The 26,378-nt window shown below is 32.2% G+C and overlaps 1 protein-coding gene and 1 non-coding gene across 4 annotated transcripts in view; one reads left to right on the top strand and one right to left on the bottom strand.

Moving 5' to 3' along the window:
• LOC129938510 (protein sickie) overlaps positions 1-26,378 on the bottom strand; it is a 518,418-nt gene that overhangs the window by 111,810 nt on the left and 380,230 nt on the right. Inside the window, exons 8-13 of one of the 3 annotated variants that reach the window (XM_056046122.1) lie at positions 21,957-22,561; positions 21,703-21,847; positions 18,093-18,374; positions 17,884-17,910; positions 3,912-4,228; positions 3,682-3,833 (exon numbers count right to left, since the gene is read on the bottom strand). In XM_056046122.1, coding sequence (XP_055902097.1) covers positions 3,682-3,833; positions 3,912-4,228; positions 17,884-17,910; positions 18,093-18,374; positions 21,703-21,847; positions 21,957-22,561 — 1,528 coding nt within the window. Of the gene's footprint in view, positions 1-3,681; positions 3,834-3,911; positions 4,232-17,883; positions 17,911-18,092; positions 18,375-21,702; positions 21,848-21,956; positions 22,562-26,378 lie in introns of all 3 variants that reach the window. The other 2 variants (XM_056046123.1, XM_056046124.1) reach the window with 2 other exon arrangements.
• Positions 3,516-3,587, top strand: Trnap-agg (transfer RNA proline (anticodon AGG)). The gene has a single exon. It is a non-coding gene; the product is annotated as a tRNA-Pro (tRNA).

The following is a 26,378-nucleotide window of genomic DNA, read 5'->3' as shown; positions in this document are numbered from 1 at the left end:
AATTAAAATATTTAGAATTCAATTAACCAAAAATATCGAAAATTATTCAAATTATCAACTACAAAAGCCACAAATTGATGTTATTTTCAGACCTTAATATATTACATTTGAATCGATTCAAGTGAGGCAACAACAAATTGCATACTTTTCAATATAAATTTGAGAGTGATACATAAAATATAAAAAATGTTTACCGAATTTTCGTTTTTGAAAACAATAAAAAAAGTAAAATTGACAACACTAATGTTAAACATTAGAAGGACATGGATTTCAAATCGTGATCGCAACTTTTTTTTGCAAATTTTTCACAAAATCAATCCCACTGTCCATTATCGTAGTGTCGACGTCCTACGTACATTGTCTTTTTTGATTAAATTTCAAGGTAATAGTTCAGTTATTTCTAAGTTTTGTTTATAATATAACCAAATATATTTTGATTATGTATGCGATATGCTATATATGTGTACCTATGTACATATATACTGATATATTTGCTATTACAGATAGTATAGACCTTTTTTGCAATTGTTTTGTTTTTGTTGTTTGATTTTCTAAAAGAGAGGAAGATCTTTTTCAATATCTGTTTGTAGTATTAAATTATATAGAGATAGGTACTGATGAACTTGATCACTTTGTCACATGTATAGCCCAGATCAAGGCTAATTTTATAACAAAATATTATGTAGATATGGAAAAAATACACGAGAGCGTTGTACTTTCTTTTTGGGGTTCAAGGCTTGAAATTGAATACAATACTTATGTATGATAAATTTTATTGGATATTGTACGAATAAATATTGCCTGCTGTTGTATAAAGCTTGAGAAGGAAAATTTAAATAACAACGTAAACAATAAAACTAACAGCATTGAACAAAAGACCGAAAATAAAAGTTTGTGGTAAAACTTGGAAAGAAAGATGGGAACGATGGCATTTCTTGATTTGTTTTTATTTTGTTTTGTCGGCCGCCAACATTGGGATGTGTTCGTTGATGATTGCAAAATTTATTTGGATACATAACTCAAGTTTTTATTTAACTTTGTGTAATCTAAGGATATTCGATTAACTTCATTTCCAAAATTTCTTTTAAAATAAACAAATCATTCCAAAATTACTAAATTTCTAAAACAACTTTTTAGATCAAGCTAAGTATTGAATAAGATTTTTTAGTAGATTACTTGTATAAAAGGTTCAAAAACTAAATTAGCTGTTTATCGTTCATTGTTTAAAGGCACGATAAACTCTAAAAATTCATCTTGTTTGCATAGAATAAGTTCATGAAGAAAAACTACGTCCTACAATCTAGGTGGTAATAAGAAATGCTGACAAAGGTTTTTTATATGGTAATCACTTTTTTTAATTTACATTGTATTGATGCGTTTCCTGTCTTTCTGTTATGAGTTTTGTATTTTAAAAAGTTTAAGTAAAATTGATATTTGCTAACATAAATGCCTATATTTGCAAAAACTATACCACATTTCAATAGCGTGATGGAGTTGCGTCACTTTTCATTTTCTATCTAATTAAAATTTAAAAGAAATCTGAAATAGAGTTAAAGTGGCGCTAAATAAAACCCTTATCATCCCCGTCCTGATATATGCTACAGAAGTATGCTATAAGACAAAACCGGATGAAAGTACCTTGGATTGTTTCAAGGGCGAAGTTCTTCGCGTTATCTACGATCGCATATATAGAGAATGTGAGTGGAAGGGAAGATTAAATGATGATGACGTAGACTTAACCTGGATGATAAGACCTTAATGCTTGAGAAGGCTCATTCGCGAAGAGTTCATGAAAACCATTTTCCCGGAGTGTACAGTAGAGGAAGTTTGCGGATCAGTTGGCACAACCAGGTAGAAAGTGACTTTAATCGAATTGAGAAACAAACTCTTAGGCAGAAACGTCTTCAAAAATCTTAAAGAACTGGAAGAAAATTTTAGGAAACCACATATTAGGCTTCAAATGGCTAGAACAAGACAATCTACAGACAAGTTCAATAATTCGGGGTATTACAATGGATCTACATTGATCTAAGTGTGGCGTAGCGTCATCGCTTGACAGCCCATAAACCTTACCATTACCTAACCTAATCAACAAAATTGGAGTAATGCAGACTAACTCGATGAAGAACAATTCAGAGAACAATTTCAGGTTATGTTTGTTTGAAATCAGAAAAGAGCAACTTTAGAACTAAGGCCAAAATCGACTATATATTTGTGTTCAAATAAAAATACTCGCAATTTAAAAAAAAATAACCATCAGTTTACCCATGGCTTTTCTGTGAGAGATTCGTTCAGTAACCGTACTAAACGAATGTTGAATGCATTATTATTATTTTAAGAATTAAGAATTCAAAACGAATTAAGAATTCAAAACGAAATTGTTTTGAGATATCTTCCAATTAATACTTGAACATTTTTGAGTACATCAATCAATAAAATTTAAAAAAAGTGCGTATACGCCATGTGTACCAATTTTAAATTGTCATTTTGAGACGGACACTTGACAATTAATTTTTGGTGTTTGTGTTTACGATTTCAGAAACTTGAATTTCCAAAGAACAATCCAATTGTTGAAAATGTTTAACCTACGTAATATTTTTAAAAATCGATTATCGATAGTAAAGGAAGATAAGTACACAACTTTCTCCATTGGACCCTGATATCAAAATGGCTAAAAACAATTTTGTAATAATATGTATAAGATTACAGAACATAATAGCAAACTAATATAAAAATATTTGTTTAATTATCTTAAAGTTACTTCACGTAAAATTTTAATAAAAAGAATTATGCCAACAACTTATAGAAAAAACTCAAAAGGTTGAACTAATTTTGCAAAAGATTTGTTTTGGACGCAAAGAATTTCTTCTTTATTTTCAAAGTCCTCATTTTTATGAAAAACATGTTTTTTAAGACGAAACAAATTATCATTTTAAATATTATAAATAATCTTTAAGAAATGTTAACATAGAAAAAAATAAATAAATAACACACGAGAACAACATAAATCTTTTTGTATGCCTGTTATTTACTAATTTGAGGTCACTGATATCAAATCTACCCCCTATTTTTATTTATTAGCAGTGTTACGTTATTAAATAAAATTTGATTATAGCCGAAATATAAGAAAAAGGTCTTAAGAAACCAGAAAACATAATGTCTTTTATGTGAATTCCTTATCAAGAACTTTCACATACATATAACAAGCAGGGTTAAACCACGAAATGTTGGAGAGGAAACAAAATCGGTGAGTTAATAATATTTGATTAAAATACTCCATTTAAGCTCAGACCACTTTTACAAACTTTTAAATCATAAAGTTCTAAATTTTCAAATAATTATTTTCAAAAAATTAACAAAATTTGAGTTTGAGTTCCAAGTTCAATTTAATCTAGAAGAAACATCTTATATTAATTTGTTATATGCCACGGTTCAAACCCAATTTCAAGCTTAAGCTTCAAGAAATTTTGTTACCAGAAGTAACGAATAGCTTTTTCACAAGGCAGTTTCCAACTGGCTCGTTGGTCTAGGGGTATGATTTCCGCTTAGGGTGCGGGAGGTCCCGGGTTCAAATCCCGGACGAGCCCAAGAAGAAAACTTTTTTTATTTATTTTTTCTTGTTCGATCGCATTTAAAATATTCAATAGAAAATGGATAAAAAATATATAAAAAACGACTTACATTAGTTGACAGTTGACTTGATAAACTCATTACTTGATCTCTAGCATCAGTCAATTCACGTTTCAATCGCCGGATTTCATTAGCTTGACGTTCTTCTGCTGAACCATATAAGGAACTGCCACCGGATAATAAAGATGCTGCACTTCCATGAACTAAAAGTTAAAATAAATTAAAATACGTTATTTTGAATTCCAAGTTTATGTTTAAAATTAATTTTTTTTTTAAATTACCATCATCATTCTTCTTAGGATAAGTAAGCCTATGACAACCTGGCAGATTGGTTTGGCCACCATGTGTTGGCGATAAAGGTCCACCAAATCCACGATTAATTGGTGTTGGTGAAGTTGGTTGACTCCATGCAGCAGGACCAACTCCAGCAACAACTTGATTAACATTACCCCCAACTCCAGGTATACCTGCTGCTCCAGTTACATGACCATTTGCACCAGGTGGCACTGTGCCCACCGGAAGGCAGTAATACGGTTCGATTTCAACATCCGGACCACGGCTCAACATCGAGGGATACATTTTTTCTGACTTTGTTGATCTGCTGGCGGAAAATAAAATTTATTTTTATTATTTATTTTTGTTTGTTTGTATTTTTAATGAAGCACATATACACATACATATGTACGTTTGTATACGTACGAATAAATAATGATTAAGTTGATAAGAGAAAATCATTTTTTTTTTAATTAAAGAAATTTAAAAGGATAAAAGCATCTATAAAAGCTTTTCAACAAAAATAAGTCAAAGAATAATAAAACAATAAAGAACTATAAATTCATATGTATGTACATCAATGAGTTTTTATATTGAATCCTTCCTGTTGTTGTATTTAATGTTTTTGTAGGTATGTATGTGTTGTGTAGTGCAGTTTATGTTTTACCTTTTCAAATGTTTACTTGTTTGTTTTGAAACTTCATTAAGTTAAAATGTGTACAACGTACTCTATTAGATTTATGTTTTATGTGAGTTTTTCAAAGTTGAGATATTTTCGGTATGGGAAAAATTTACCGATATAAACGTCAGGGGAATGATAGTAGTTTTTTTTTTAATTAAATTGAAATAACATTGAAATTGAATGATTGAAATGCAGTTAAGCTAAGAAAGAATCTAAACTTTTCGCAAAACATTCACTTTAATAAATTTACGTTCTGTAAAGAATAAATTAATTTTGTATTTGCTTTCAAATTTTTGTATTCCCTTAAATTCAAGTTTTTTTTTTTAATTCACCTTGGAATCAAATATTAAATCGGAAAAATTAAACTTATGTGACTTAAATTTTAGATGAGATGATTAGAAATGGGAGTCAAGCAAAGTATTTTTTTAAATTCTGAAAAGTTACGCCTTGCAAGATTTTTTTTTTTAATTTTTTAAAATCGTCAAAATTCAACTTATAAGTTTAAAACTTCAAAATTCAATCTTATTTCTTTTGAAAGTGTAGGTTGTTACTGAGAGAATTCTACATTCAAAGCGAAGATACAACCTAAAGGTTAAATGTGTTTTTATGTTGCATATTTTAAGGAGTTTGTATTCATTTCGGAGATGAAATGTGTTAATGTTCACTTGACGCACAGTTAAATTTGTACTAAGAACAGAATATATTATTTATTCAGTTGTGATTGTTTCAATTAATTGTTTAAGCTGTGTTCACAAAAATTAATTAAAACAATAGATGGATAAACAATTGAGATGGTTTAGCTCAGTGTCTAGAAAGTGTTCAATTTCATAGAAGATATTTTGCCTTTAATCGACTTATAGAAATTAGAGTTTGTATGAGTTTTTGCTTTATAACATTATAATTCAGAAATTATGCATCTCAAAAGAATATTGAATGGAATAGTGAATACTAAGCGTACTTTACCAATTATGTACAAGTATTTTTAAATTGATAAAATAAAATAAATCACGTATACGCCCAGGTGTACCATTTTAATTAATCTACACTGTTACACTTTTTTGTATGTAACTTATAAACTCAAAAAGTACTGGACCGATTTTAATAAATGTTTTTTCATTACAAAGCTATATTATAACTGAGTAATATAGGCTATATTTAGTACTAGCAGCCCGTCCCAGCTTCGCACGGGTAGACATAAATAGGTACAATTCTAATATCCTCCACACTGCTTCAGATGTACTTATGTACCGGCCGTTCAAAAAATGTTTGTCCCAGGGACAAACTTTTTCTATAGTTGGTATCGGCTTAAGTAAAGAGTGCTTTTTTCACAGGCAATTGAGAGGGGCACTTTCTCGAGTGGGATCTCCTGGAAATCAATACGTTTTTTTGCCAACACAGCCAACGTAGTGTACAGAGGCTTAAGGATCAGCATACAATTTTTTTTCTATTTCATGATTGATGGTCATTTTGATTAGCATGCTTATAACTTAAATATCTGAACCTATTTATGTCTGCCCGTGCGAAGCTGGGACGGGCTGCTAGTATCTCATAATTGTTAAAGAAACTCAACCAAAAGCTTGGACTTTTGGGAAACCACTTGAGATTGGCATCATTCGAAAGCCGTCTACTTCCAGAGGTCGAATATGTACAGGACAGAGATGAAGGTGGGCTCATTTTCCAGACTTACGCGATTGAAATCACGGTTTTTAATGACAACCAATTGTAATGAACATTATTTTTTTAAACTCAACAAATGTAAGCGTGAATCAGAAGCTTAAACGAAACCAAACCATAGAATATCGCGATAAATAAATGTTGCTCACGATTTCTAGTATTTTGCCAATTGTAGTGTAAATGTAAGTTAAAAACGGTTTCTCTAGAAAATATGAAATTGTTACTGACAGACGTTGAAATTCAACGAACTGTTCACTATTGCGATTTAATGTTAATTTGTATGTCATGAATTAATATCTAGAAGTAATGTCTTGAAATCTATGTCAATGCAAAGTGTTTTTTGTTTTAATAAAGCGATTATCTATGCCATTTCTAAGAAAGGGGAAGGCTGAGAATTATAGGAGCATATCTATCCTAAATTCTCTATGAGAGACTTATCAGATGGGTTGAGTCAACAAACCGCTTAAGTATTTATCAAGCAGGGTTTCGGTCAGGATTCGCTACTGTGGATCATATCTTCGCGCTGTCTAGTATTGCATCAAAGTATTAGGAGAATTCTAAGAGGCTCTTCGTTTGCTTCGTAGATTATAAAGCGGACTTTGACACGGTTAATAGGCAAGCATCGATCTACAAGCTATCATCTATAGGTCTATCTAGGAAATTTCTCCTAATATACTCCAAATTCCTGGATTCAACAACTAAGGCAGTTTGGAATGGAAGCAACTTATCGGCATAATTTGTGACGTCTATGGGTGTTCCCCAAGGATGCATTTTCAGCCAAATTTTGTTTGCCCTTTATATCAATGCTGTCACTGACATTCTTCTGGGAGGTGTATTTTTTGCAGGTTCCTTAGTCAAAGTCTTACTGTATGCTGATGACCTGGTTCTATTGGCTGATAGACCATGTACTCTGCAACTGCAAATCAACAGACTTCAAGACTACTGTTCAACTTGGGGTCTAAAAATCAAGACAAGTAAAACAAAAGCTATGATTTTTGAATCTAGACACCGAAAAAGGCTAACGGAGGAATCATGAACCATCAACAATGAGCGCATCGATGTAGTAAAGGAGTTCAAGTACCTGGGAGTGTTGATAACATCTAATCTTAACTGTAGTAAACATACAAAGGAGAAAGGTAAGAAAGCCAAACTAGCTATAAATCTGATGTGGCAAACGTTTTTCAGCAACAGCAACATTGATGTAGCATCGAAGTACCGAGTGTTCAAAGCAACAGTCAATACTTGTATGTGTTATGGGGTACAAGCATTTGGGTACGCTCAACATGATGAATTCGAAAGAATCGATAGGTTCTTTTTCAAACGACTATTCTGATAACCTAACGGAACACCAACGTATGCTTTACATGTGGAGTCAGGTTTAGCACCGATTTACATCCAAAATCTTAAATCGCATGCAAAATATCTGACTACAGTAGTGAAAAGAAAACGGACTACATAAGTCACTTCTGTTAAGGCAACTTAGAAGAAACGCAACACCTTTCAAAGAATGGAACTATCGTGCTGCGGTACAAAATAGAACGCTTCCTTTAACTGAAAATAACGTTATTGAATGGCAGACTTTACTTGGTAACCTGATTGCTAAAACTGATAATGCGATATATTTACAATATCTAGAAAGAACATCCTCTTCAGAAAGTAGAAACATTTACAGGAACCTGAACCACCAATTGTCATCTGATATGAGATATTTTGCAAGGAACTGACTGCAGAAGCTATTGCTATCATCTTTAGGGCTAGAGTCGAAATACTTAATCTAGCCTTTTAGATCCGATTTATCACAAATCTGCACTCTCTGCAATTTAAGAGAACTTGAAGGTACTCACAATTTTATAGCAATTTGCCCAATAATGCAAGAAATAAGGCGATTATATTTTCATGACAGTTTTTTGACTTTGAACGAGCTTATTGATATTCTCAACGGATCAATTGGTTGGGTAAATCTCTTTAAATTTTGTAAACATGCGTTGTCATATCCCAATAGTTTTTGAATCTTAAGAAATATTCTCCCAGTTAAAAAAAATAACAAATATTTGTGTTTCAAATCACGTGAAAATTGTAGATATTAAGGTATGCTCCAAGTCATTAAAATTGCTTTAAAGTGTAATATCGGAAGTTATTATTATTGTACCGAATTCAATTTTGTAAATTGTACCGCATTTAAAATGTTTCAATTGCAGATGTTAGTTTTTAATTTAACCTTTTTTTGAAGTTTTGCTAATTATAGAAAATTTGGAAACTGCTTTTTAGAGATATTTTCATACAGACAAAATCAGAAGAAGTCCTGTTTATGGTTTCAGAATTTTATTTAAAATAGTTCCTATAAAATATATTAGATATATATCTTAAGGCTGTACATAATTTTTGGTTTCAAAATTGTTGCAGCCATTTATTTTAAGTAGTTTTAATGTATTTTGAATTAAAAAAAAAATATGATTTTATTTTCTTAAAAAAATATGAAAAATATTTCACAGGACTTAACTGAAAACGGGTGAAGACAATATCTAAAACGTCATCCCGTTTATTTTTGTGAGATAATATTTTCGGTTCTTTAACAGAAACATGTAGATCACCTTATTAAAGTTATGATAATATAATAAAAATATTAACTTCGAAAATTAACGAAGGTATTCATTTTTATGAAATAAATTTAAAGAACTGTGTCTTTATTCTATAAATTGCGTATAACGATATGAAATACAAACTACTACTCAACTTGAAGTAAATAATAATTGCTGAAGTTTAGAATTGCCCTAGTTACATATTTCAATCATTTAAAACTTAAAATATTCAAAATAGATATTTATGTATTCCAAAAACCTTCCAATAAAGAACTTTCCTATTTTGAGAGCATCTCAATTCTCTTAAACACCACAAATACTCTAGTTACCAATGAGTTTCAAAAATCATTTCAAACATTTCCAAATGAATTCTTCTGAATTTCAATCTAGCTTGAAGTAGAGCATAATTGCAATCATTGAAGTTGAAGCTCAACCAATATGCAAAGTTTCAGTTTTCAATACCATTTCAATTTTGATGTAAAATTTCTTCATGCGTATGTTATGTGGTATAATAGTCTTTCATACGAAAAACTGACAGAAAAAGAACACAAAACCAATACATTTCCTCTGAAATGTCCATTAATTTTATTCTCTAAAGATGGTGTTCCTATACTTTGTCATCAATGACAAAATTCAAGAATCCTGCAATTTCACACAGTAAAATCCTGTCAAAATTTACAATGTACAACCCATTCAAAAAGATAAATCCCACCACACAACACATGACGTGCCACACACTACTGGATGTATGCCGGCCGTTGTCATCGTTGTCATCCTCAGATTTTACTTATGGACATAGTTTGTTGTCACCTCCAGATAGCGAACAAAATGTTTCTCTCTGTCACATTTGCATAGTTTACGCCTTCTGTTAGCAGATAGATAGGTATAGTGTGAATCATCATCATAGTCCTCCTTGGGTTTTAACTGACAAACCAAAAACTGTCCTTATGTTCTCGTATATCCATTCATATCAATATATACAAATATCATCCTTCAACATCCTTTATACAGTCTCTTCTCTCACATGAATGCGAAACCAAGTGAAAATCCCTTTTCTTGTTCCTTATAATAAACTCAAACTCAAACTGTACATAACTACATCTACACCTATACCACTATGGTATATCGATTTATTGCACATCCCTTTTATATAAATAGAAAAAGAACCTCATTTGGTAAGGAAATAGGAAGCCATCATCCTTCTTTGTTTATAGATTCAAAAAAAAGGACGACGAAGGACAACGACTACGACGACGAGGATGACGAGATAGAGAGTAGTAAATATTATCATCAGGACTCCGACATAGTTTGCCGGCAGACTTCCTGCTGCAATTTTGTATGGGAATTAATGGAATTCCCTTCAGTAATGTGCCAACAAATTCCACCGATATAGGTAGGCATGTATACTATATAATGAAAGGCAAAGAGAAGTCATCCTGTCCTTCGTCCTCAAAACGTCAACATTCACGCACATCAGCACAGCCTTAGAGAATGGAAAAGCTTCATTTCGTACATACACAAACAATACCAAATGATTAATGGGTCTAACATTTTGACAGAAAAGGCCGAACAACAACGACGAACGACGGGAATACGAAAAGTAAGGAGCGGAGTTTTTTTTAAGCTTCAAGTCACTCTAGATAGATAGAAACAGCCCCAAACCCTCCCCCGAGATACATTAATTTGAAATTTAAAGAAAATATTGGATTTTTTCTGTCACTCATAACATAACCAATAGACCACGCTGATGAAGTTCTCCATATAAAATATTGTTTGCCTTGTATGATTTGATCGGCCATTAAAAGAGGACACGTGAACGAGACCGGAAATTGCTTATGGCATATTTGCATTGGTATCCTCAATATTCTACCCTCAATCCTACTCAAACAAAACAATTCTATCTAAAAGGCATGAATGAAATAAAAAATCGATTAATAAACTGATTGGGGACATTTGGATTGCGGCTGTCAGTTTGCCAGACAATTAGATTCGAAAGGATCCCATCTATACGCCATGGGTACACAACTATGCATATGTCCTGGGTTTATGGATATCAACTTTTCTATAAAGTCTACACAAATACATATATCTACATATTATTATAATACTATTACGATTGAAGGAATCTTACAAGGACAAAATGCAATTAGCGTTTTATTGTTATTTGAAACGTGTCCTGATTAGAATGCTAGGCTAGGTCTGCGTCCCATACCCAGTCCAACCCAGCAGCCCAGCCCAGAGTTCTACTTCAAGTCAAGGAATATGTGTGTTAGATATGTATATTCTACAGCTAGGCTAAATGAAGTGTTATCTTCTTGTTTTCTGTAGGTATCCTTTGATGTGTATCCTTATATGCTATTGTTGAATTCTAATGGATATGTATTTGTATAGTTTGATTTCGAGTTTGATTTTACAGATATCCGCATGCATAATTTGAATGGTAATTGTGGTGATTAAGGAAGAATGTTTCATGTTCAATAAACTAATATAGCTATTATAGTCGCATTGTCGTATATTGTTGTTTAGATTAGAAATTTGTTTTAATGACTTCAAGTGTGTAAAATATATCTTTGTAAATCTGTTTGTAGTATCAGAGGTTATAGGTATTTACATGTATAGTGAGTGTGTATTTCGTTTTTAGAAGGTATTGTATGCCTAAAGGTTGATATAATATAGATTAGTTTTAAATAATAACAACATAATGTAGATCAATGAGCATACAATGATGATGGAAGAAAATTTATACAAAAAAGTAAGTATACGCCTAAGTGTACGAATGTGGTTTTCATCGTTTCAGACAATAATATTACCTTGATTTCGGAATTATGATACAAATATTAAAAATGAATTAGTTGGATAGAGATCTTAACCGAACATTTTTGCTTCAAAAATATTAAAATTATAATACTTTTAACTTAAAAACCCAGAATGATTAAGTTCAAGTATTTTTTTTTCTATTGTTTTTGATCGTAAAAATCTTAAAAGACAAAGAAAATTTGAAACTGAAACTGAATGACAGGGACGTTTGAAGTAAGAAATTACCAAATAGAGTTGAAGCTGAGACAATCTTAAGCACAAGCGTCAATAGATAGTTTTCTTAAAATAAGTTGAAGTTAACATACATTTTTTCAAGGTAGCAGTTTTAAACTAATTCATAAAATATATCAAAAAGTAAAAAGAATAGGCAGATTCGTTTTAAGGAAGCTTAATTTAAAACGATTACGAAAAATTGATGATATTGTTTTCAGTGAAACAATTACATAAGTGGGTTAGAAGTTTCATACAAAAGATCATTTATACAAATATGGAAAAGTGTCGGAAAAAAAATGGAGGAAATAATACCAACCGTGTAATTTTGTGGGAATCAGATTTAAACTCGTACAATACGACTTAAATCGAACGGTCCGAAAGATAATTACTAACCTAACGAAGAAGAAATTCATCAATACCAAACGCACGCATCTGCTGTAAGAGACTTGATGCCAAACTCTATCAAATGGCCTTTCATTTGTGCAGTGCAATAATCTTACTTTTTCCAAAACGATGTTAAGATTTGTTTCACTGTTTGGTGAGACCTTTTGACACAAACTTTTGCCACAAAAGCTGAACTGCTTTCTTCAAGATATTTTTTCACTGGAAATCGACCAACGCTTCCATGATCTTGGAAAGAAAGGAAGTAAGTGCAATTGGTCAATAGTGTTAGAAGGGGAAAAAGATGCTCTTTTTTAAGGACAAGTAAAACAAATGCTGTTTTTCATTCACTCGGCAAAAGACCAGTAAAATAAAACAGATGGAAAAGTTTTAGCAGATCTGAGGTTCCAGCGTTTTACGAATGCCGAGATCTTACAGTACTCCAGCAACTGAACAATTACGAAACAAGATTTGTTCCATAAAATCGCTTAATCTTACAAGCATACAAAGACAGCGATGTCATTCATTGGTAGAATCGAAATAACAACAAAACGAGTGCCATTGAAAAAGACTGTCAGAACCAGAGACGAAGTAGTTGTACTCATATCCTTTTTAATTTATTGTTATTGGGTACCTTGACGCTTCAATTGGAGAATATCAAAACTCTATATCCCATTATACTAGAACGGTTTTTAATACGAGAAGAAACTTTAAAAATAGCTTGGTTAATCGAAACGGGAGAAGGCTGATAGAGCTCCTGGAAAGCTTTGGATTTTTCGTGTTTAATGGGGTTTCCAAAAGTGACGGTGAGGGTGAATTCACTTTTATTAGCGGGCAACGACAGTCGGTTATATACAATTGTACTGTATCTGGCCAATGGTTAATACCGATTAAAGATTTCGAGGTTCTGGCTTTGACTTTTTCTGCTCATTTACCCATTAAAGACTGCTTACTTCAAAAACTACTTAGTGGACTGGTTCAACCAACTCTATAATGATGCTTGCGTAATGCATACCCATTTGCTTGCAGAAAAATATATGGAGGCATATCTATTCTCAACTTTTTAAGGAAAATCTAAAAGCCTAATTTTTACGAGAGGCTTATGAGATGGATAGAGCCAAACAAACACTTAAGTATCTTCCAAGCTGGGTTTCGATCCGGTTTCTAAATGGTAGACCAAATTTTTGCACTAACAAGCATAGCAAGAAAACATTTAGAGAAAAGAAAAAGCTTTACAGCTGCTTCATTGACTTCAAAGCTGCTTTTGATACTGTTAATCGACAAGCATTGATATACAAACTATCTTCTGTTGGCCTTTCGAAAAAATGTTTACTTTTTTATTTTTACTTTCTGAGTTCAACGAAAGCCTCAGTATGGGATGGCAACAACTTATACGAAAGTTTTGAGACAGCGGCGGGAGTTCCCAAGGATGTATTCTAAGTCTCATTTTGTTTGCATTTTATATTGATATGGTTTGCCAAATCCTACCGGGAGGTGTAATATTTGGCGAATATTTGATTAAAGCTTTACTGTATGCAGATGATCTAGACTTAAAGAATATTGCGAAACTTGGGCCTTACGAATCAATACTAGAAAAACCAAGGTTATGATATTTGAATATAGGCGGCATGCACGACGTGCTGAAGAATCCTAGAACATCAACGAGCGTATTGAAATTGTGAGTGAGTTTAAATATCTAGGTGTACTGCTGACCTAAAACCTAAACTAGAGCAATCATGCGAAAGAAAAAACCAGGGAGGCGAAACTGGCCCTTCACCTGATGTGGCTAACGCTACCACCTACGTACGCATTACATGTCGAATCGGGAATGCCACCGATATATATTCAGAATCTGAAAGGGCATTCCGACTATTTAGTTAAGGTTATAAAAAGAGAAAATGGGCTTCATAGGGCGATCTTGATAAGACTGCTCAGTACAAATGCATCTCCCTTCAGGGAATGGAAGGGAAAATAATGTTGAGGAATGGCAAAATATATTCGCGGTTTTGATAGTTAAAATTAATGAAAAACTTTATTTAGAACACCTTCAAAGTGCATTCTCTTCGGAAAGTAGAAACACATACAAGCTCTTAAATCATCAATTGTCATCAACTTTTATTTTTGTAAAGAGATGACTCCGGAAGCTATCGGAACTATTTTTAAAACTAGAGTCGAGATCCTTAATCTCAACTTTGTCCCCCATAGATCGGATCACTCACAAATTTGCACTCTCTGCAATAGAAGCGATATGGAGGATATAAATCATTTCATAGCAGTTTGTCCAATATTACAAGAAATATGATGCTATATTTTCAAGTGAGTTTTTCGTCTATGAACCAACTTATTGACATTCTTAATAGACTGAGTGGTTGGACGAATCCGTTTAAATTTAGCAAACATGCTCTAGCTTATAGAAGTAGCTTTTCAGCTGTCACGTATCCAGTTATGGCGATTGAGAATTTCATATTTTTTGTGTCTCAAACCACGGCAAAATTGAACTTGTTTTCATCTACTAAAATTATTTTTAAAATCGGGAGAGTTTATTTTAAATATTTTGTTTTTCAAATCACGGCAAAACTGATGTTTTAAGTCTCGAATCACTGAGAATGTAAAAACGAAAAAAAAGAAAAAAAAAGAGAATAAATAAATTTAGAATAATAAATTTAATCTTATCTAATCTAATCTGCTCATGTTTTCTTCAAATTACTAGACACAAACTTTGAGACATTGTAGTATTCTTTGCTGTGTTTTTTTCATGCAATAATTTAATGCGTCGAATACAGGTCTTTCTTGCTTGTTTTAACTTGTCCCAGTTTCCCTCAGAACGGGAGCCTTTGTAAACTCGGAAACTTATATTTTGGATTCTACGTAATAAACAACTCTTTACATCTCGAACCAAATCTTGAGTTCTTTTTAAGTTTGGTACTTTTTTCGGTATAAAATTTCTCAAAGATAAATTTTTTTACCATATCTGTTTTGAAATATAGGTCACTATGAAGGTAGCATAGTAGCCAGCTCTTGAAGAATTCGTTGAGACCATTTTCCACTTACATATGTGTTTCATAAACAAAATGTATAAAGATATTTTGATGTTAAGTTAAGAAAAGTTTTTTAAAAACTGTTTTTGAAAAAAACAAAGTACTTTAATCCTCAATATCCTTTTCAAATACACGAAGCTATAATATCCATGACGATGAGGCACGATAAATTAAACTTGTTTATTCTCAATAATATCTTTACAAGTAAATGTTAAAGCGTCCAAAAACTGACAGTTAGCCAAGATTTACAAAGTTCAGACTGAATTTTATATAGCTTCAATTTTAGATATTGTGATAAAAAGAAAAATGAAACAAAAGCTTAAACAAAGGTCAAACTAATATATTTGTCATATCAGGAAATATAAAATATTTGTGATTGGGCATCATGAAATTCACTTTTAGTAACCAGAGTAATTGCCAAAATGACCAAATTTCGTGCTAAACAACTCAAATTCAAAAATACAAGCAACCCTGAAATAATCGTAGTACGTTAAGGTTTACAATATTTTAATCACTATGGTATTTTATATAAATTTTGCCGCAACTACCAACTAAGTTTAAGGACATTTCCCCTATTAAAAAAATATAAATATAATATAAAAAAATATTGAATTTTGAAATAAAATCAAGTGAGCCGTTCCTCCTTTCGGGTGGTAAAACCAATTTTTCTTTCACAAATAATAAACCCAAACGGACCCACAAAAATCTGGTTATTGCTGAAAATATTCAATTAAAAAATTCGACAAAATGGTGGTAGACTGCGAGCGATGAAAACAAAAAATGATTGTCCCCATAGGAACGAATTTCCCTTTGACGACCAAAGGAATACCGTGTCTATAGGTACCTCACTACTCCGATGCAATTTTATCACCTATCAGACTTGCCACGTACATACGTTATAACGTCCATATATTATACACCTCGTAAAAGCTACAAATTGAATGTAACGTGTCCAGGCACCTGTATAATAATTTAGGACGTGCCTGTCTGATACCACACCGTATGTATGGGGCTTGTCAAGGTGTAACAAACCAAACCATAGTACATTCACTCTACCATAAATGGTTCCCGAATAACTTTCAACCTACGAACAGAACATGGTGCAGGAGGTATCTACATGAACGGTTATAATTAAATTTAAAAACAAAAATTTTATCCTTCTACATGATGTTCATGTATGAATATGTATTGAATACAATAAGAGTATAAGTTCTTTACAAGTAAGAATTTGGGGTATGAAACAATGTAGAGGTAGAGGTACCTGTTCCGGCAATTATTTTCCACAATAAAGGACAACATAATGTTATGTTGTACCTTCAAAAATAAAAAAAAAATGTCTGACAGAAACTAGCAGTAATTATCTTTACCCAACATCCCGTATGCCTCTTAAATCTCTAACTTGTGTATCCTGGCATATGTGAACAAGTGATGTTTTCTTTTTAATTTTTGTTTTTATTTTTTGTACAACATATGACTTTTTTCTTAACATTCTTTTTTGTTTTATAAATAGTCCTTTTTGTATGATGTGCAGCAGCAAAAGGAATGGAGAAACTATTTGTATACTACTGCAGTAATACAAATATAGGGACACTACATACTATGATGACTTTATGCCTATAGAAAAAATATCACAGGAGTGTAAAGAGCACACGTGTGTTGTTGTTTATTATGTCCTGGGGAGCACTTCTAAACTGGAACGATGATCATGGCGCTGTGTATATTCTCTCTCGGCTCTACAGACTTCTTTTTTTAAGGAGCCTTCAGCCTCGTTTATTATTATTTTTTTGAGATATTTTGTTTTATTTGTGTGTAGTTTTATTTTATTTTTTGAATGAATAAAGAATTCTTTCGTCCTCGTGTCCTTTTCTTTTATACACAGAAACAAGCATCCCTGTATCCTTGAAGTCGCTTTTGCACCATCATATAGGTACATACACACAATAAAAGTAACCATATGTACCGCTACATACTTAAAAAATAAAAACATTTGTCGAAAAAGGACTCACAACAAAAATAAAAAAGATTCCTCTGCATATAGTATCTCTATAGTGAGTAACAGTATGGTGATACTTTAAATGTCCTTCAAAAAGGATCTCCAACACAAAATGGTTTGATTTTGATATTTGTTGTTGGTGTAGATATAGCAAAACAGTAGAAATACGTGTAAGTTTATGTAGTGTCTGGGTTGTAAGATTAAAGGCAAAAAATATCGTCTAATGGAACGAAAAGCACGAAAAGCTCATTAAAAAGCAAGGAAATTACAACAAAAAAGGAACAGAAAATGAAGAAAAAATAAAACGAGATTACATTCCACACTTGAATGACTACCACCTATACACATAGCAAAAAGTAATATAGTTGAACCAACAAAAAACAAAAACAACAAAAGAAAATAGTAAGAAACATCTCAAAAGCAGACGCAGAAAGAGAGAAGAAGGATTAATGTGTATAATTTCCCAGCAACTACTAAAAAAAAGGACATTAGTTTTCTTAACTGATGTCTAGCGCTTGATACATAGAAAAACACAAGCTTTGGAAATAAAAACCATATCCTCACACACACACACTCATTGAAAAACACACTCACACACTGTACCTTGGATATGTCCTTTCTTTCAGATAGCTATATTTTTGTGTAGTACAGAGAGAAAGGAGATTTTTATATATTTTGTTTTCTTATTCAAGATATTAAAGGATTATTTTGTAAAATCATCATTTTTTTGTAGAGTTTTCCATTTTATTCCCAAAAGGACATTATAACCTTTATTTTTGTTTATTTAATAAAAATACTTTATAAGGACTCACCTGATACTATTACTCCGATTAAGCCTTGGACTTTGAATGTAAGGTGATTCAGAGCCACCACCACCGCCACTACGGTGTATAATTTTATGATTATGACGATTCATATTTGGTGAGCCAATTTGTAGAGATTCTAGAGAATCGCCTTCAGATAAACGACTACCAGCTGTATTACTATGTTTTAACCACATCGCATAAGTACTATATTCGGGCTTAACTTCAGCATAGGTTTGTGTATCGGATAAACTGCCATCGATCATTTTACCTGATGTTCGATTGGAAATACTGAAAAACAAAAGAAGTTTTTGAGAGGGAATAAATAAAATGTTCATTGTAAACTAATTTCTATGTTTTAAAGTGATGGCTAACTTAAATAGTAATCTTTTTTGCCACAGACTCTGTAGGTCATTTTTAAGAAATTTAAAAAAGGATTCTATCCCGTGTACCAATTTTGTATAATATTTTTTTTTAAAGATATATGTGAATTGGATTTATGTAAAGGTGTTACCATTATTTTGGAGGCAAACACTAATATTTATCAATCTTTATTCTTGGCCACAACGTTAGGTCCAATTTTAACGTTGTATTCTTATTTTAAGATAGACACAATTTTATTTCTTAAAATCTAATTACTAAAAAATAGACGGTATTAAGATTAGATTCTCACGTATTTTATAATTTTAAATTATTCTGAATTTGAGATTTTCAGATCTTCAAAGGAATTATTAAAAACTTGGTAGAAGTAAAAATGTGGAATTGGAAAAGGCTTCAATTCCTTAAAAAGTGAAAACTAGGTTACATGCGGTGCTTGCGCAAATTCTTTTCAGTACACAGTTTTGCATGATCAAAAGAAGTTTTTTTTTTTGTAATAAGTACCTTCCTAAAATAAAATGCCATATTGTAGTTTTGAATGATATATACCATATTTTATTTTCCTATGTAGTTAAAATAAGCAAACATTCCTTAAATAATACAAAAATCGTAAAGGGCCACGAAAGTACTGTCTCAGAAACACTCTAGAATCAATGGCAATCACTAAACGAAAACAACTATCTCTGAAGCTGGAAGAGCTTGAAAAGGCGAGACGTACAAATACAGTTTAAATTTTTGACATTTATTAACAAGAAAAAAGAAATCGACATTAACATTTTTATTGTCTGTTTAGCTAAAAAACATAGCCTTGGTTTTTGAGCTGATTATTCATGATGCCAAATCCTTAATAAATTTAAGTCCCAGTTCATATCAGCTATAATATTGAGGTTGCTATTTGTACTAAAGCTACAACCCACAAAGGCAACATAAACAATGAATGTTTGTAAATCAAAAGAGAATTGGCCCTAGATCAGATTCCTGTGGAACTCCTTAATCTATTATTTCAATCACTTTTTAATTCTCTAAATGTCACTCTTTGTTTTCTGTTTTTTTAAATATGATGCCAACCAGTCACGAATGAAACCGCGAAACCCTGAATTCTCGATCTTACTAATCAGTTTTTTGCGATACATCATATAGAAAGCTTTTGAAATATCAATAAATAAAGCAGCTGTAGAAAATGCCCAAAAATGCTTCTTCAGTTAATGTTAAAGATTGGAAACTGAATTGAAATTCGCTTAAATTTTTGTTTTATTCAAAAAACTTACCACTCTATTTTTCACAACTTTTTCAAATATATTACTTATGGTTAGTGTGAATTCAGCCTATAGTTTAATCAATCACTTCTAACACCTTTTTTGAAAAGAAGTATGACATAAGCAAATTTAAAGGCAACCGAACATACACCACCAAACATTTTTTTATTAAAAAAGTCTGCAGTTAAAGCCTAGTACGCTGCTGATGCGAAACGAAATTTCCCATACAAAAATGACATGACGAAATCATAAACGAAAAATTTCGCTGTGCTTTTCGTTTTTCAGTACGCTGCTGAACAACGAAATGTGTCATTTTAGTGGATAGCTGTACTAGATTTTTTAGTACAATTCTCCACTCTTTTCGTTCTCAATTTAATTGCCCGGTATATTAATTGCTTGCGAAATTTTGACGTTTAATTTATTTATTGGAAAAAATTGTTTGAAAATCAAAATTGAAAATTGTTTACTCGTGACTTTCGGTGTTTTTGTTTTTTGTTTTCCACAGCTGACAGAACTCTACACAAATATTTTTCCGTTGTGGTTTTCGTTTTAATTTCGCTCTACACTTGGAGACCACCGAAAAATTTCGTTTCGCATCAGCAGCGTACTAGGCTTAAGAAACAAACTACATTTGTCCAACAAAGTTTGGGGATAGAGTCTATCCTAGAAGAGTTTGATTTTTTCTTTGAAAAGGTTTAAAAGGATTACAATGTGAACAATTGGGTCCTTTTATATAAGACAATCTTTGAAAAGCATTCATTAAAGGCGTTTACTATTCTTATTCTATCGGAAACAATAACATCATTAGGATAAATGAAAGACGGAAGTTTAATTACAGGTGCCTTGTTCGTAATTCTTTTGACAGTTTTCCATTCATCTTTAATGTTCTCTTTAGTTTGATTGAATTTGTTAGTATAGTATAATTGTCACGACAAATAGCGACTTTTTTTTTTAATTCAGTACGTACGAACATCTCTTTAAGAAACTTTTGATTCAGATTCTAGGGACCTTGAAAAGCTGAAAAATGTAACAATAACTTCAGATGGGAATTTGAAATTATTTTTTACTTGTAACAGATTTTTAATATCTCCCTTAAAAATAAAATCAAGAGAAATCCTTTTAGATATAACTTGTTTCCCTATTTCAATTCTATATCCTTGCTTTGGCGAATTCAATATCATTGATTTTATTGTGCTGTGAAGCTAACCCAAAAGACCGAAATTCGGTAAAAAATCCTAAAATCTTCAATTCTTCCTTTGTTCTAGATTAATTTCAAATATAGTAAAAGTAGTCTTCCTGAGTTTGTTTTGTTTTAGAGTATAAGTTCTTGCAAATTGAAAAAAACTCAAACCTCGAATAATGTATAGGTCTCAAATAAAGTAGATACAAACTGTTTTGAAAAAGTGGTAAAGTCATTAATTTAAAGCACCTAAAATTTGAATTTTTAGTAAGAAAATAAAATAAAATATACAAACGCCAACACCGAATCGTATATGCATACAAAATATACCTTCCCAATGCTTTATCCCTCCCAGGTGTTTTTCTCACTACCTACAGTTTAATAATGCATGTACTATACATACATAAGAATAAATCACCTTAGGCAAAATACGATAAAGGTACTCTATACCCTTGTCCATAAGTTTGGGTGCATAAGTTCACAAATAACATCAAATTGTGCTAATTAAGTTCCCTTTTAATTTATAGATGAATGAACATGCAATTTCCCGAAACATAATGAACTCATCGGACATTGTGATCAAACTGAATATATGGCCTTCTTTCAGTCTGTGTCCTTCGGTGGTACTTCGACTAGAAGTGTCCACAACTTTTAATTACTTTTCGGTTCAACTACCCCAGCCAGAGTGTCGACTACAAACCATTGACTTGCATCGATAAAAACCCTAAACGCACATATTATTCCTTATTTTCCCTTCATTGATGTTAAAAACCTTCTACTGAATACTGCTCTAAGTGTCACTTACCGGTGTTGGAAGACATGCATATCGGTGCCTGGTTTTGGTAGACTATGTGATCCAGTAGCCAATCGTTCCCTAATTGACTGACTAAGTTGTGTTGCACCAGGTCCTGTTAATGAGAAACTTCGGTGTTGGGCATTTGGTGAAATCTCTGCAAATTAATGAGAAGGTAAACATTATAAAACCATCATTCTCATGGAATGACATCGCACATTCACAGATAAAAAACAAAAACAAGGACAACCATCAAAATTACTCACTTGTCTGCATATCGTTGTTGCACGTCTGGGTTCCGCCGGAAACTTTAATTTTCCCAGACCGAGGCACTGCCGAGACATGAGCTGTTCTTCCAGCTTGTTGTTGCTGTTGTTGTTGCTGTTGCTGCTGCTGCTGACCACAAGAATTGCCACCGCCACCACCCATCATCATGATATTTTGCTGTTCTGCAGTTGACGTGGCCGAACCATTTGACCTTTTCACATAACCAAAACTCGGAGGGACACCTTTCGTTCTACTACTGCCAGACGACGATGATGATGATGACTGACCATGATGCTGCTGCTGCTGGTGCTGTTGATGTTGCTTTGATGCTGAAGTGCTTCGTCTAGGTGATGACTTATCCTTCCTGCCGGAAGTCGGACTTGGCGGTTGGGACAATTGTTGTTGATGGTGATGCTGTTGCGGTATACCGACATTATTGTGGCCATTAACTGGTGGATCCGGCATTTTTGACCAATTATCACGCCCATTGCGGGATGAGGACCGATTTGGGCTACCGTTCGAGTCCATTTTGGAACCGTTGGAACTGTTTGAAGAAGGAGCTGTTGTTCCGATACTATCAAGGCTTCCCCGACTATTTCGGATTCTAAAATGAAACCAAAGAAGAAAAATATGAAATTTTTTGGAAAGTTGAAAATTTCATCAAAAAAAAAGTCAAACCGAAGAAGTGTGATTTTTGAATGAAAAAGTAAATTTAGAAGGACATACAATTATTAAAAAAGTCCTTGTTAACACAAATTAACCTGAACTTTTATTTTCTTCATTTTTTTAATCCTAATTTTGTTGTTTCTCGTTAAAAAGAAAGGACAAGCTAAAGGTTAAGTATAACAACCTCAAAAAACAGAAAGAAAAACAACAAAACTTGACTGCCTTGAGGACATGACGACTTCTTTATAACAACTTCTCTCAGTGTATGTGTTTTAGTACTTTAACTTAAATAGTTGACGAGGTCCTTGTTTGTTGTTGTTTTTTTTTGTTTTGTGTGTTGTGTCTCTTAAGTAGATACATCTCTACATTAAACAAAAAAACATGTTATTCTTTTTTGTTCTTTAATTCTGTAGAAACAATTTTTTTATGTTGCACGTACTAGGTGAAGGTATAGGTAGGTATTTTATATGTATCATGGACGTGACTTTGGTTAAAGTTCTTAAGTGAAAGAACAAGAGAAGATTGTAGAGTAAAAACAAAATTCGGAAAGAGTCTTTAGCGCATAAGAAGCATGAGACATAAAACAAATAATTGGTGGTATCTTATTGTTTTTCTTTTTTTGTGCATTTTGTCACGCACCACCAAGAACTTTTGTGCAATTTGGACTTATTTTTTGTTTTTTGGATTTTTGTCGGAGAAGTTTGTAAAGATCAATAAGTGGACTTATTTATTTTTATTTTTAAGGAAAATTTAAAATGAGTTTTTTTTAGTTGAAAAATCTTTAAATCTTCTGAAGTTACAGTTTGATGAGGTTTTATTTTTTCTTAAGAAGTAGTCGTGGAGTCTCCTAAACTTTTCTATCATAAAGGTTTCAAAAAACTTCTACCTTGATAATGGATCAAAGTCTTTTTAGAAAAGAGGATAGAAAGTTTTATAATTTTGTTTGTGGTCATATATATACTACCCGAAATTGATAATCGAAAATTGGTCTATTGACTAGCCAGTAGTCAATTTTTGAAAAATAAGGTTGTTTTATTGACAATTTTGATAGCCAATACGGATATTTGACCAAATTCCAAGTTGACTATCGCAGGTTGTTAATAGGATAACTTTTTATTGTCTGTGTGATTACGGTCGTATGCTACGGAAGCTTTAACAAAAACATTACTGACACGGTAACATCGTAAAACGAATATGTAAGACTTAAATTCTTCCACTAAACCTGCAAAAATAACGACCGAAAATTAGACTTATTTTTACTACCTATTTTTATATTTTGCAAAAGTCTAAAAATTAAACTTATTCTACGGTAAAGTTTCAAAAAAAATTGATTAAAATGTCATTTAAATAGTATTTGAATAATAATAATATTTTGCTAACAGTTAAATCAAATTTATCAAAAGCTAAAAACTCGGAACCATTTTGGAACTAGTTTCAAACTTGTTAAGGAAACTCAAAGTTAAGTTTCGGAAAATAGGCCTAAGTTAAGTATACGAGCACCAAACCTAAACCAAATAAAAAAATAAAGCTCAAAATAAAAATGTGCCAAATGTGTTCAAAATGGCTAAACCTTAAACATATACGAAAAGCCTTTGAACTTTTTCTCGTCCTTGTCGTTAGCCTTCCAGACGATATGACACCAAAAACTATAAAAAAGATTCATAAAAATGAAGATATATACAAGATGATAATAACCATTTCATTTCCTCTCCGTTTTCTTTCAAAAAAAACTACATCCATTTAATCAAACGACATTGTGGACTTGGACAGAACTGCTGCGAGACTTTGGATATTTTAAGTAAGACTTTTCCAACCATATCACATCAACCACATCACCATTATTATAGAGTGATCTTGGCACTCCACTCTTATATATAGAAGGTACTATAATTCTAAAGTGCTTTTTTTTATTGCATCTGCCTCACGATCTCTTATCTGTCTTGAAGCCTTATTTTTTATGTTTTTAGTGTGTGGTGTGGTGTGTCCCATCAACCCTTTATATTTTTTTTTCGCTTTTAATATCCTGAATTATAATATTCCAACTTCGTTAGCATTCAGCATTTTGCTTGCTCAATTTATTCACAAAGTTCGTGTCGCCTTTCAATATCCTTTCTCTCTGGGTTCATGGTTCCTTGATGCAAAAAGCCATAAGGCTCTGCATACCACACTCTCAACCAATTCAGAAATATATTGAGCGGAAGGGTGCAAAAATAAAAACGTAAAATAAAAATTTAAACGGGTGTACAGTTCTAGAGGGTGTTTCACTCAATTGAACTCATCCAAACGAAGTGGTAAGCAATACAGAAATTTGCGTGATAATATTCAACTGCTGATGCAACATTATGGGCTTCAATAAGGGTGAGGTTTAGGGGGGTTTGACACATTAAAACTGTCTGGCTTATTTGCTTATATTCGCGCATTCGACTCATGTGTGATGTGTGTGACTCATATTTTTATTTATTTTTCAACTTCGTAAATCCAATTTAATAATATTTTTTCAAAAGGCTTCCAACAGACAATTTAAATTAATCTAAAATAGAATATATGCATATATATGCTAAGTAGGATATGGATGGGGCTTATTTTGTATGTAACTTATAACTATGCTAAGTTGTCTTCACCTTTGGACAACGAACGAGGTTGCACGTGTGGTGTATCGGGAAACTAACATAATTCACCTCCCGAAGGGCCTAAGTGCCGTCCGCCATACCCCAGTCTTTAGTCATCGTCATCGTTGTTGTCGATTTCTAGAAAGCTATACCTCCTAAACCTTTATGCCACCCTTTTTGAAAAAGTTCAATAAACGATGATTGTAAGCTGTCATATAGGTATGAACATACCTAAATGGATATTCATAAGTCATAACTACATATACGTTACAATACCATACCATATCCATCCATAAGTATATAGTGCTAGGCATAATATCGATTGGGTTTATTGAAGCAAAATGTGTAACGTATGTTGTTGAGGTTAATTTTTCTTCTTTTTTCCAAATGCAGTATATGTGGCTTTATGTAAACGTGTATGTTGTTGGGAAGAAATCAATAAAACAAGTAGGACCTTGTGAGCTATTATTGGTGAAAAAAAAGAAGAGAATCATCAAAGGCTGAGAAAAAAAAGATGATATCGATATAAAGGACGAGCTTGTAGTGGCTCTTATAAGCTTATAAATGATCCAATTGGAATGGAAATGGAATATTCGATTTTTCTTCTTCTTTCTTTGAATGAGGTTTTAAAATTTAATGATTAAGGTTTTGTGAATGTGAAAATTAAAATAGCAGGCGGGCCGGGCTCTTATTCATTGAAATCATGGAAGTGTATACATAGACTCGAACATATAGGTGTATGAAATTGTATGCGAAATAACCACTTAAGGAAAATTTTTTGAGTGCCAATCAGGTGTCTATCAGATGTTAGCTTTTCTTCAAGAAATTCTTACATTTCATAGAATGGTTACTTGGTATGAAAATACATGTACTATGTTTTTTTTAATTTCCATCCAACATGTCAGTCAGGCGTAAAATGTGACTTTTCCAAAATTGATCGACATTGCCATGAATTCGACATCAACTTACACAATGTATTGATCTAGCTGAAATATGCTTCAAGTATTTATCAAATATTTATATAAATAATTATTTGTGAAATATGTCTACAAATTAGATGTTTTCATGACGTCTAAAAATGTTGTTGTTTTAAATGTCGAAAAATTCTCCTATAGTTCGTTGTTAAAACACATATGTACATTTATT

This window comes from Eupeodes corollae, chromosome 1 (assembly GCF_945859685.1).
Source record: "Eupeodes corollae chromosome 1, idEupCoro1.1, whole genome shotgun sequence".
NCBI lineage: Eukaryota > Metazoa > Arthropoda > Insecta > Diptera > Syrphidae > Eupeodes > Eupeodes corollae.
Note: the sequence above shows the minus strand (reverse complement) of the source record. Positions and strands in the feature narration are given on the sequence as shown.